The sequence below is a fragment of the Neoarthrinium moseri genome (assembly GCF_022829205.1).
Source record: "Neoarthrinium moseri strain CBS 164.80 chromosome Unknown scaffold37_Wmoseri_CBS_16480, whole genome shotgun sequence".
NCBI lineage: Eukaryota > Fungi > Ascomycota > Sordariomycetes > Amphisphaeriales > Apiosporaceae > Neoarthrinium > Neoarthrinium moseri.
Genome location: NW_026055151.1, coordinates 355,477 through 368,698, shown reverse-complemented (window position 1 = coordinate 368,698; position 13,222 = coordinate 355,477). Strand labels below are relative to the sequence as shown.

The 13,222-nt window shown below is 55.3% G+C and overlaps 3 protein-coding genes across 3 annotated transcripts; all 3 read left to right on the top strand.

The window, feature by feature from the left end:
- Positions 1 to 1,140: 1,140 nt before the first annotated feature.
- Positions 1,141 to 3,765, top strand: JN550_008736 (uncharacterized protein; the record flags this gene model as incomplete). Its single annotated transcript, XM_049320730.1, has 3 exons — positions 1,141 to 1,406; positions 1,475 to 3,441; positions 3,515 to 3,765. 3 exons carry the CDS (start codon positions 1,141 to 1,143, stop codon positions 3,763 to 3,765), a joined length of 2,484 nt encoding a protein of 827 aa, XP_049169394.1.
- A 1,476-nt stretch (positions 3,766 to 5,241) lies between these two features.
- Positions 5,242 to 6,513, top strand: JN550_008735 (uncharacterized protein; the record flags this gene model as incomplete). Its single annotated transcript, XM_049320729.1, has 4 exons — positions 5,242 to 5,293; positions 5,366 to 5,480; positions 5,615 to 5,964; positions 6,017 to 6,513. The coding sequence occupies 4 exons, from the start codon at positions 5,242 to 5,244 to the stop codon at positions 6,511 to 6,513; spliced, it is 1,014 nt and encodes a 337-aa protein (XP_049169393.1).
- A 1,690-nt stretch (positions 6,514 to 8,203) lies between these two features.
- JN550_008734 (uncharacterized protein) lies at positions 8,204 to 13,221 on the top strand (the record flags this gene model as incomplete). Its single annotated transcript, XM_049320727.1, has 2 exons — positions 8,204 to 8,426; positions 8,489 to 13,221. The coding sequence occupies 2 exons, from the start codon at positions 8,204 to 8,206 to the stop codon at positions 13,219 to 13,221; spliced, it is 4,956 nt and encodes a 1,651-aa protein (XP_049169392.1).
- Position 13,222: the final 1 nt, after the last annotated feature.

The following is a 13,222-nucleotide window of genomic DNA, read 5'->3' as shown; positions in this document are numbered from 1 at the left end:
CATGACACCGGCATTACTTGGTACTTGCTCGAGGATTGAACCCAGACTTGTGGTGTCGCTTAACCTGGGATCGCGGGGAGTATCGTCAGTCCCATAGAGTACGCAGCTGCGCTTTAGTTACATAGCATCATGGGCGGCTGGGTAGTGAATACATTTGCAGTTGGCAAGGAGATATACTCGTCACCTCTCTCCTGCGGCCCTTCACTAAAGGTGACGTCATAACCCGAATAAGTATCTCAACAATGGGCTGGATTTTGGAGATTCTGCATTATACTTGTGCTTGACCGCTCATCGCTCCGTATACTGATTCCGTACCCTGTATATTCGTGGGTCATGTTAATTCAACCTGGTGAAGGATATATTGATCATCCAAGATGCGGGTTGAGTCGTGGTGAACCCACCTTCGAATCCGTCCCCTCCTCTCGCTTCACGCTAATGCATCAGCCCCTGGGCGACCCCGGACTCTCTCCAACCTGAATGCAGCGGCTTTTTCTCCAAGAACGCGGTTGAGCAATGAGATCTCGCATTGCGAGCTGGCAGGTGGCCGCTGTTGTGCAACCCATAACTAGTTAGCGGGCTTTTCGCCTTGCCTCGCGCAGCTATTCGTGCATACCTAGGTATCGTGATCAGATGGTGCATTCTGACAGTCCTCCGATGTTCAGGTCGCATGACCCGGGTGACCTAAGAGTGACCCGCTGCCCAGGCACATTTTGTGGGGGCGGGGCCTGACGATAGGCGTCTCTGCCGTCATCTTGGATTCCATCCTGCCCTTGATCCGCCCATCGCCCACTTCCAGCCAGCAGCCCAGCCCTGGCAAGCTCCTCCGCACTTGGGTTCGTTTCGTCCGCAGGCCTGGACGGACCAACCGGGTTTCCAGCTTCTCTGTCGACAGCTACCTACTTCTCTTCCCCATTCGTCCATCCGTCCCGAACTCTGTTTCTGCACGACTTCATTACGCGTAGCAGCAGTACGTTCCTTGAGGGATTGAGTCCCAACGTAGCATCTTGCTTGCCGAGCTCGAAGCTCTTCCGTATTCATTGGATTGATTCCACCAGTTTTATGTATCATTAGGAAATCCTATCCCCTGGCGAGTCTTCTGTTCCTAGCTGCCACCTCGACACTTCTCCGTGGTTGCCCGCCATGAAGCTCCATCTCCTGTCGGCGGTTGGCGCTCTGGCAGCCGTTGCCAATGCCTCGACCTTGACACCGCCAGTGCTACCACTAGTCGTGCGAAACCCATACTTGAACACCTGGCTGACCCAAGCGCGGGGCAATCCGTGGGACCATTGGCCCATCTTTTGGACGGGCAGCACATTCGGCTTTGGAATACTGGCATCGGTACCGGATACCAAAACTGTATACCCCCTGCTTGGCGAGCCTCATGCCTTCCTCGAGAAGAAAGATAGGTATGTTAGGCGCAATGGGTGTGTAAAAAAAAGCTTTGGGACCAATTGCTGAGCTATACCCCCTATAGTAGATACAACCTCTCCTACCCTCACTATGACGGAGCTACATTCGATGCTTCGACTACGAACCTGACGTACACCATTGCGAATGAAGGCGCCGGCACGGAGGTCAAAATTACTCTATCGTTTATGTCTCCCATAACACCAACCTCGACCTTCCGTCAAGCATTGCCAGCATCGTACATGACCTTCTTCGTGGAGGGGAACCTGGATATCAGCCTCTTCATTGACATCAACGGGGAGTGGGTCAGTGGAAACCGACACAATGAGATCGCATGGTCGTTGGAGAAGCCAGAAGTGTCTGAGCGATCGGGGTTCACACCATTGAAGATCTGGAAGATCTCACGGCAGTATCAGCAGCATCTGACCGAGTTCGACGACCAAGCCGAGTGGGGCACTCTATACTTCACTGCACCTGCAGATGTCGAACACCAAAGCGGCGAGATTTATTCGGTGTACCGGCAATTTGCAAAGCATGGGAACTTGACCAACGAAGTTGATTCATCACCACGCCGCATGTTCGATCGCGAGCCAATTTTCGCATATACGAAGCACTTTAAACTTCAGAACGAGTACAACAGCTCCTCTAAAGCTGACAGTGCGCGGTTCACATTCTCCTTGATCCAGGATCCCGTAGTTCAGTACGCGTCGTCTCGCGGGCTGACACAAATGCGACCTCTCTGGGCATCTTACTTCTTCACGGCAGAGGACATGTTACAGTACCATTATGACGACTTCAAGACTGCAACGAAGCTGGCAGGTGATTACTCAGAGCAGCTGGCGAAGGACGCGCTTGCGTCGGGATCCGAAGACTATAAGGATATAGTAGCGCTTTCGGCTCGACAGATCTTCGGCGCAACCCAATGGTCGGGAACACCAGACAACCCCATTCTTTTCCTCAAGGAGATCTCGTCCAACGGAAACTTCCAAACCGTTGATGTCATCTTCCCAGCATTCCCCTTTTTCTTATACACCAACCCGCAGTGGCTAGCTTACCTGCTCGAACCTTTACTGGAGCACCAGCTCAGTGGCCAGTACCCCAACGACTACAGTATGCATGATCTAGGAACTCACTTCCCCAACGCAACCGGACACGGCGACGGTAACGACGAGTATATGCCGGTTGAAGAGTGCGGTAACATGCTGATCATGGGCTTGGCATTGGCGAATGCGCTGAGGGACGGATCCGCGGCCGTTTACGCCCGAGAAGCCCCTGCTTCCACACTCCGCCTCCAGTCTGGGCTTCCTGAGAAACCTTTGACTGTAGACGAGTATGGCATGGACAGAAGCTTCGAAGAGATCGGGACGACTGGGTCGAAGGTAGCTACCAAGTGGGTGCAGCGATCGTACTCACTTTGGAAGAAGTGGACGGGCTACCTTGTCCGAGAATCACTTATCCCGGCCAACCAACTGTGCACCGACGATTTCGCAGGTTGGCTCGCCAACCAGACGAACCTGGCATTGAAGGGCATCGTCGGAATCAGGGCGATGAGCGACATCTCAAGCCTTGTAGGCAACGAACGGGAGGCAGGTGAATACAGGAAGATTGCGGAAGAGTACATCGACAAGTGGCAAGATTTCGGTATCTCTAGAGACGGCACACACGCAAAGTTGTCCTACACCTGGCAGGGTTCATGGACGACCCTCTACAATCTCTACGCTGATGCCCTTCTGTGCTTTCACATTGCTGACAACAAGTCGTCTCTCGGCCACAGCCGGTTCTGGGGAGAGGATCAGACAAGGCTGGGCGGAGACTCGGGCAAGAGTTCGAGATCAACCTTCATCCCAGACAAGATCTACCAGATACAGAGTGACTGGTATCACAATGTGCTCCAGAAGTACGGGTTGCCTCTGGACCAGCGTAACCTGCAGACAAAGAGTGACTGGGAGTTCTTCGCTGCAGCAGTTACTAGCAAGAAGACTCGGTCCGAAATCTTGCAGCATGTTGCCCGGTGGGTCAATGAGACATCTACAGGTACGTTTGTGCTTCACGAAGAGTGTAGTTGACTATGAAAAAAGAAAGAAAAAAAAGACTAATAACAAGGCAGATATACCCTTCACGGATCTGTATGATACCGAGGGAACGGGGCACTTCCCTGAGTCCGGCATAGCCTTCAAGGCTCGCCCAGTGGTAGGCGGTCATTTTGCCTTCTTGGCGTTGGAAAGAGCCTGTGGCGGCAAAGCTGTCGAGGGGCTCAGGTTCCTTGACGTGGCCGAGCCAGCGAGTATTGATGTATATGCAGCATTAGAGGCCGAAAGGCGCGAGGGTACGGCAGGGAAAGGGCCGTCCGAGCTTTGAAATAGCGAGAAGAGATGGAAAACGCGCAAGTGGGTTAGGTTAGTGCATGCGAAGGGCAAACCAGGTCTGCTGTGAGTACAAAGTACGGTTCTGCATTCCTAGAGCATTAGCAGTACAGATCATGAAATAGTGAACATGACAGGTCTCAAGCCACACTCTGGGCAAGTTTCCCGCGTGCTTGTGTTAATTAGATAGGTAGCACCAATGCCCCAGTGCCGTCTAGTCCCCCTCTGCGTAACTGTTGGACAGGAATAAAAGGAATCGGCTATCTTCCGGATGAGCCTTGGCAGACGGGAACAGGAATTGACGCATGAGCCAGGGCAGCATTATCGAGGAAGACACCGACATACAGTACCCCGTCTGCCGCTTGCAATCTGCAATGAATGGGCCGAGAAAAGTAACCGAGACGGGCAGAGGCGGCCACTGGCAAACTGGCTGGCATCGGGTCATCTGGGCAGCATTCCGGCGACGGGCATGGACGGGGGTCAGCATGTACCCATTCTTGCCGGTCTGATCTGGTTCGTCGCTGCTGCCGTTTGCGTCCACCTGCCTCTGACCACTAGTGCCGATAGGGGCTAGCGCGAGGTTGCCTCGGTTGCCGTGCGGCTCTCTGGCAAGTTGCAACGGCGAACAAGCAGGCTCCGACAGGCCTGAGGCGGGAACAGACAGCCCCTTTGCCTGGAAGCCAAAGAGCGGCTGGCTCGGAGTCCTCGCTCGTTCGTCCTGCAAGTTAGCCTGTAGGCTGTGGCAGCGAGGCGTGGAGCGGGTCCCCCGGGGGCCAAGGGGAGGGGCCAGCCAGTTGTTGGCTGCTGGCCCTGGCTTGGCCGCGACTGGTCGCCTGCCTGTTCGCCTCTTTGCCGGTGGTGCGCGCCGTGCGATGGCAATCCCATTCCCATTGGATACGCCATTGCTCGCCCATTCTCCAGTTTTTTTTCCTCATCCCATCACTCCACCAAAAGTCCTAGACAAATCTCCAGCCGATTGCTTCGGAGCCAGCAGCCATCCGTCTCTGCTGTCGACTATCAACCACAGACAGACTTCCCTTGAGCTCTGTTCTTCCCGCCGCGACGGAATCCCTTGTCCCTTCTTGTCGCCATCCGCCGTCCAGTGTCTATAGCTGCACAGGGTCCGTGTGCACACGTCAAATTTCAGCAGCAGGTGAGCTGACCTTTCGCCCGGTTAACCTGGCACTTCCCAAAAAGCAAAGCCACATCAGTTTTTCCCATTCTCTGCCCTGGCCTGCTCCCTTCCTTTCTTTTCCATCACCGTCATCAGCAGTCTCAAATCCGAGGACATTCGACTGCTCATCCCCCATTTTTGACACCACCTTTGTCTTTTCCATCCATCAACCCGACGACCCAAACTCTTTTGACTTTGCAAGCCACACGTGTCCAGACGCGTTGGTTGCCACAGTCGCATCTCGTCATCAACTGCTCACCTCGACCAAATAGTTCCAGACAACAGTCACTCGCAACCATGGCCACCGCTGCAATGGATTACGAGACCGCTGACGGTGATCGTTACGAAGGTAGGCCACTGATCTTCTCCTTGCTTGTCGCTGCCACATGTGATAGAACTTGTCTAATCGTTTTGCCTATAGATGACGCCCCTTCGCGCTATGAGCAGCGTGATAACCGCAGCGCCTCGCCTCGCCCTGCCCGCGATGATGGTCCCGAGCCTCGTCGCTCGGCCTCGCCCAACGGCAATGCTGACCGGTAAGCCCTCCACCAACCTGGTGCTCTTCCCATATCCGCCCATGTCCGGCAGTGGCTACATCTTTCCGTTTCGCCCCTTCTCTCGACAGTTCCCATTGCCTGTGAAGACGCAGAGAACTAACCGACTCGCGTAGTGGTCCGAAAGAAGACAACGGCGGCAGATACGGCGACGAGGACGGCTCCATCAACCCCGGCTCGAACTTGTTCGTGACTGGCATCCACCCCAAGCTTACTGAGAGCGAGGTTACTAGACTCTTCGAGAAGTACGGCGAGGTCGAGAAGTGCCAGATTATGCGTGATCCCCACACCAAGGAATCTCGTGGCTTCGGCTTCGTCAAGATGGTCACTTCTGACCAGGCTGATGCTGCCAAGGATGGCCTTCAAGGTGAGGTGATTGAGGGTCGCACTCTCAGCATCGAGAAGGCCCGCCGTGCCCGACCTCGTACTCCCACCCCTGGCAAGTACTTTGGTCCTCCCAAGCGAGGTAGGTTCACCCATACGGAGATGAAAACACTCAGAAGACTAATAGCTTATAGGAGGTGGCTTCGATGATCGTCGTCCTCCTCGTCGCGGTGGCTACGGTGGTGGCTACGGCCGTGATGACCCCTACCGTTACCGTGGCGGCGGTGGCGGCGGCGGCGGCTATGGTCGTGATGATCGTGGAGGTGATCGCGACCGCAGCTACCGTGAGGACCGTGGCTACGACCGTGGCTATGATCGTGGATACCGCGAAGACCGTGGCTACGACCGTAGCTACCGCGAAGACCGCGGAGGATACGAAAGACGTGACCGTGGTGGCGGCGGCAGCGGTGGCGGCGACGAGTACCCCCGTTACAGTGGTGGCCGCGATGATCGCTACGGAGGCCGAGGTGGTGGCGATGATCGACGTGCCCCCGCCTACGACCGTGGTGACCGTGGCTACGACCGTGGTGGTGACAGGGAGAGCGCTCGCTCTCGCGATCCTGCCCCGTCTGGCTACGGTGACTCGGCGTCCCGACCTGAGGGCCGCGATGCCTACGGAGCTGCTCCTTAGATTCGCTCGCTCGCTTGTCGGCAAAGATTGGCTTTGCATTGCCAGTGCATCATCCGGGAAGTACACAGTCGACGACGCGCAGTCGTGTGCTGAATGCTCAACGCGCGATTGACCCCCCCTGAATCACTCATATTTCTCACTTGATTTTTGTCTGTGGGTATGCGAATACGGCGGATACCAGAAAAGTTGCGACACAATAGGAGTTTCATACGGCAGGCAGGATGGGAAAGGCATCTACACAATGTTTTCTCTTTTATTTTCTTTGTTGCAACCCCAGTCTCGGATTGAGTTCGACGGTAGGCGCCAGCACGCGCCCAGCATCAACCCTACCTTTCTGTCCAGAGTTTTTCGCAGATTGAGAGGGGTGAGTGCCTCCAGTACCGACGCTTGTGACGGGAAGACGACTATTTTCTTCACCCTCGTTGTCATTGGGCCACCCACTACGTCCCTTTCCCGTGGATTCCAGTGCCGCCACACATTCAACCTGTCACTTGTATCATTATTTCAGTCAGAACCGGGGTATTTCGAGAGAGACGAAGCATGGACGACTGCACAGTTCCCGCAGCATTTTGGCCCGCAGAAGACACCAAATGGCCAGCAAAGTGCAACACGTAATTGATCGCAATTCCTAAAGGTGCAACTTTTGAATCGACTCGACTTGCCGTAAATTACCATAATGATCGCCATGAAATTTCGCACTGCAAATACGCCATTCTAACCTCAGCAGCACCCTCGACACTGAATTCCCTGTAAAAAGTTTGAACGGGGAAGCAGATGCTTCTTCTACTCATCCTGGCAACCTCGAATGCCTGACGTTCCGCGTCCCTGACTTTCGCCATTCGCCTCTTTTCCCGGCACCCTGCAATCACATTGTGCCGCGTTTCGAATCAAGTCACCCAATGCACTTGCCTTGCTAGAGGCACATCCCCAGGTATTTGACCCCAGAAAAAAATTGCTGAACTGACGATAGCGTGCTGCAGTGCGCATTCTGCGGGAATGCCTCGCTTGGAATGTGGCGTGTCGCAGTGGGAAAGATTGGGCCAGCCCTGTCAGACCACCCCTGCTGCTATGATTCGGCATGATGCTGTGTAACGGTACTTGCTTTAGACTTGTTGCTATAGTACTAATCGCAGATAGATAGAGCATTACAAAAGACATTTAATTCATCATTTGAATATTCCTCGTTGTGTTCTCCTTGGGTTAAAGGCTGTAGCTACTTTACCCCTCGCGTGCAAGAACTACCTCTTAGGCTTCTGCATCTGTTGCAGGAGCCTCTCTTAACCATGCTCTGCCCACTGGTTTCTACTCGGTATGCGCTTGAGATCAGCCTTTCTCTATTTGTTCTCCATGTTTCGTCGCCTTCTGACGACTGCAGATAGATTTACGTGTTCAGTTGGGGAACTCAAAGTCGCATCTGAGACAAAGAAGCCACCGAAAACGGCCAATTATGTACTCGAACCGGTCTGTGATAAGAAGTTAACTTCTAAATGCTTGCCATACCATACTTTGAAAGTTCCCCTTGTCTCCTTTATTCCAGAGAGCGACTCATCCTAGGTTACGAGGCATCCTCTCTTTTCATCCTCGTAGATCTTCTTGCAAAGGATTTCGTCCTCTTGAACTAGAGTTGTAACACTTTAGCAACCAGCCAACTGTGACAGAGTCAACCTCGCATCTCCTGAACCTCGTTAAGATGAACTTCTCGACAGGGGGAAGGAGGCCTAGGCAAGGACCAGGAGCAAATACGGGTGCAGGTGTTGCTGGCCAGCCAACGTCAATGACACCAACGCCAACGCCAACGCAGCAAAAGAAGCGGACGGCTACAGCTGCAGAGCTTCATGATGTGCAAGATATTCTCTTGAAGAGGCTTGCAAAGTCAGAACAAGACAGAGAGGGTCTCGAGGAGAAGCTTCACGGTAATGACTTACAAGCTCTTGTGCTACTTTACAACTGCGTGGCTGACATACTAATTCTCCAGATGCTGATGGCATCCGGTGGGACCTACGTAGAGCCCAGCAGCGCCGCAGTGCGAAAGAGAGAGCGCGCATTAGGAAGGCCGAAAAGGAGCGGGCACGACGTGAAGACCTTAGGAGACGCGATCTCCCGCTGACTCCCTCTCCCACGGAGTCAGAAATAGCAAGGCGGGAGGAGGCTCGCGAGAGGCTGCGAGAGAACCTCAAGGGTCGTGTCAAGCGTACTGCCATCGAGTTATTGATTGGGTCGGGCGGCCTCCATCAATGGAAGGAGAAGGCGATCACAACCCATAAGGCTCGGGTATTGCCCAATGAGTACGAGTGGTCCTGGCGAGACAAGGAGTTCAAACCTTGGAACCAGGTGCCGAACTATATCGACATCCTGGCGCATAGTCTCATGGGCGGCGACCATAGGAGGTTGATGAGAGACAGGCGTCGTTATGTCAGGCAAGAGAAGAGGAAGTTGGCGAACGCGAGGCAGCAGGTTGGCCAGCAAGGTGCTTCCGCCCAGGCTGGCCCGTTGCCCGGCCTCAAGGTTGTTGGATTTGCGCAGAGTGATATCGTCGACCCATCCACGCTGCACCCGCCCTCCACCACCGGCAATCGGCGACGAGGACAAGGTCCATTCGCCAAAAAGGCCGCGGTATCTGGAGCAGCTGGGGACGGGACTCCCAAGCCTGTGGCACAATCTGCTTCTTCGACACGACGTGACTCTCATGTCATTGCAGCTGGTGTTGCCCCATTCATCGAACCCGAGGATGATCCTGCTGAGTTGATCAACAGCCTCTCAGGATTCATCGAAGACGATGTAAATACAGACACCGTGATCCAGGATCTCGACGTCATCCGCAAGTACGACGAATACGATGATGAGTACTGGGGCAATGACACAGACTATGAGCCGGCTGTTCCTAGTAATGAGGACAGTGATGTTTCCATGGATGAAGACGATTCCGAGGATGATGATGCTTTCGAGGATGACGACGCCTTCGACGACGATTTCAACAGTCTATCGGAATGGTCCTACGATCTTGAGGACGAGGAGGACGAGCAGTTCAGCAAGCAATGGCTCATGCGCCTTCTTGACGACGCGATCGAAGACATCTTCGACGGTGCGATTATTAGGCTCGGCCGCAAAAGCGAAATCTCACCGGACGATGTCAGCCACCTCGAACAGACCGTTCGCGAACGTATATTCGAGGATTGGCAGATCATCCTTGGCTTGAAGACTCTCAAGGCGAACCGAGGCCGAACCCCCCTGAATCTTAAACCATTCGAGGATTCTTCTGGACCTTCCTTCGCCAAGAAACTCTCGGCCGCCACTGAGAGTTCCGGCAGCAGTTCCGCCTCTGACGGTGACCATCATCGGGATCCTATTTTCGATTACCAAGAAATTGACTACGCGGAGGAGTTCGACTTGGTAATGGAGAACATGATCCTGGCGGCTATGACGAGAATAGTGGAGGTGGCCAACCCAATATCCGGCGTGGCTTTGGATGTGCAGAAAGCTGGGCAAGCGTTCGGTGCCGACTGGAGACAACAATTTAGGAGAGCCTTTGTGAAGATGATAACCCCTGATGTATTTCAAGATGATGACCAGGACAATGATGAACAGGGCGCAGCAGCAGCGGCAGGAGGTGGTGGAGGGGGGGCGGGAGGAGCTGCAAATGGCGGTGTTGATGCCAACAATAACGGGCATAATCCAATTCCCGGACCCAACGTCCCCTATGTCCCTCTAATGGGTAGGTATTGCAGGAGTTACGAGCCTCAAATTCCTCAACGAACGGCCACAGATCCGTCGTCGTGGCCAAGGATCTACGTGTCTGCGGATCGACCATTCGCTGACGAGGTCAATGCCACTCTTCAAAATCCTGCACAGGAGACCGCCAAGTGTGCTGAACGTACCTGGGCCTGGAAGCGTGCCAACACTGTCGATAGGAATACTGTGAACTTTCGCGACCTCATGGAGTTCAAGGAGAATGTATTCGAGAATCCAGAGGATGCGCTGCAGAACCACCTCGGCGCCCCCGAGGACCTCATACCCCTCGGCATCACTCCCCAAGCCAACGCCATGATCGCCAACTGGTACCCCTTGGAGATCGACCCAGAGGCTTGGGAGCTACCCAGGGACGCGGCCGAGCTAAAGTGTCGCGATGATGCTTATGCTGGTTTCGGCAAATTCCCACCTCCGGCTCAACCTGGTGCCAGGGACCCTTTTACGGGTACCTTCCAAGGAATGCCCCAGCATGTTGTAGATGGTTCCTCTCAGAAAGTCCCAGGGCCTAAGCTACCTAATGACAAAAGGCCTCCGCCCCCTCCTATTACTGCGGGCATCAGATTGGGAGGACGACAAGGGACCAGAGCACCGGGGAGAACGCAGCCTTTGACGGCAGGTCAACAGCAGCACGATCATCACCACCATGATCCTCATCACCACCACCATGATCCTCATCACCATCACCATGATCCTCATCATCACCACCATGATCCTCATCATCACCATGGGATAAATGACACGAGCCTTGCTACAACGTCTCAGAATACGACAAACAAGCCGGGTGGACCAACCGACCCTGAGCCCCTCAGTCTTCCCGGCCCGGCGCACCATGTGCTAAATGTGCGGCAAGGTACCGACCTTGATATCGCAAGCCAAAACGTCACGCCAGGAAGATGGCTTCCGCCCCTTCCCCCGAGGGTGGTCAGGCCGCATACCTTGACTATGCACCCGACGCAACTGTACTTTGACTCCAAGCAAGACTTTGAAAGTGAAGAGGAATACCGGCAGAAGGCCATAGATTTCGATACATCGTTCCCTTACTTCTGCAAGTACAAGTACTACCAGCGGAAGCGTGGAGAGGGACAGATTGCGTGGAAGAGGAGATTCGACGAGATCATTAAGGCAGGCTCCACGGGCCGCCAGTACAGAGAAGAGTCTGATGCCGATTTTAAGGCTCGTACTGAAGCCATGAAGGCAGCGAAGGCTACCCGAACGTCACAACAGAAGGCGAAGTCTCCTGCCCCGGTTTCAGTCCCGACGCCTGTTCCCGTGACCCAGGACGCAACGATTCCCAAGAGAACCGATAAGCATGCGGCTACCACTTCTAAGCCTCCTAAACAGCAGACGCCTCAGGTTCACGCAGTCACCAGTCAAGTTCAGCCAGCTTTGCCCGCAGGACAAAACACACCTCAGAAGCGAGGCGCCGCGGCCGCTTTGGACGGGACGACAACTGCAAAGACTTCAAAACAGCAACTGCCCGCTGCTCCAGTAGCACCAATTCCAGCCCAGCCCGATGCGTCCCAAGCACAAACTCCAACGAGAATCCAGAGTACCACGGCCTCCTTGGGCGGAACACCAACATCTATGCTTGCCCACCAGCCACCGGCTCGTAACCCGGCAGTTCCCAGCCAAGCGCATCCTGGCAAGCCTGCAGGGAAAAGCACCACGAAGATCCAGGGTACCAAGCCTACTCCGAACAGCCTGGCCGATACTCTCTTCTCCAGCACTGACGGGTCAACAGATCTTTTTGGGTCGTGGGATGCCACCAGGAGCCAGACAATGAAGACCACAACCGCGCCCGGTGCTGTATCTACACCGCAGCCTCCCCAGCAGCAACTTCCTATGTCTACCCCGAAGTCTCCCCAACAGCAACATCCTGTGTCTACACCGGGGTCTCCCCCAAAGCAACACGTTGTGTCTACCCCGAAGTCTCCCCCAAAGCGACACGTTGTGTCTACCCCTGAGTCTCCCCCAAAACGACAGGTTGTGTCGACCCCGAAGCCTTCCCGACAGCATCTGCCGTCTGGGCCAGTACGTTCCGGCCAAGCACAGTCGCATTCGTCTAAAGGGGCTCAAACTGACAAATATCACAACGCCACACCTGATTCTGACCTGGAATTTGGCCTGGCCGCGGGCCCTTCGACGGCACCTGACCAAGATATGCTTGACGCGAGCATCTATAGAGCGCTGTACCGTACCACCGAGTCCATGGTGCGCGGCGAGAAGATTACGTGGACGCCGCCCCCTTGGTTGGAAAAGTCTGGCGATGTGGGCGAGGCAGCCCTGGATGAGGATACGGATTCAAAGAGCTCGGATGCGGCTCCGACCCCGCCCAATGACATTCCCACAGGCAAAAGGGTGGTGGAGATGGAGCCGCCTAACGGCCACATGTTGAGAGTCCTCAGCCGCCCCACGAACCCGGATCCCATGTATCCGCCGCTGAATGCGCGGACTCTGGAGAGGATCCGCGGGCTCAATGGCGACCCGTTGACCATGCTCACCCCGGAGGAGGGGACGGCGGGGCTGAAGAAGCCGCGCACGGCGGCGCCGAGCTCGTCCGTGGCCCCGTCCCGGCCCGTCTTTGGGCGCCCCTCCCAGCTGTCGTCGGCCCTGCCGCCCCTCAAGCCCATGGAGCTGCCCAGCCCGCTCTACAGCCCGTCGCTCCCGTGGGGGGCCGGGCTTGCGGACCCTACAGGCCTGTCCAACGCTCAGGGGCAAGTGTCAGCGACCTCCGCTGTCGAGGAGCTAGACGATGAGGTCACCCCGGAGGAGCAGCTGCTGCGCGAGGCACAGGAGGCTGCCGATCGGCACGCAGCGGCGTCGGCCAGGCCGGAGCCGCCGAGGAAAGGTGTCCGGAAGGTCTTTATCCGGAGATCTAGTGGGCCTGCAAAGCATCATGGGGTCGGCCACTCGAAACATGGGCGTCGCGGGCATCGGGCATTGACTAATATCTCGGAATAAG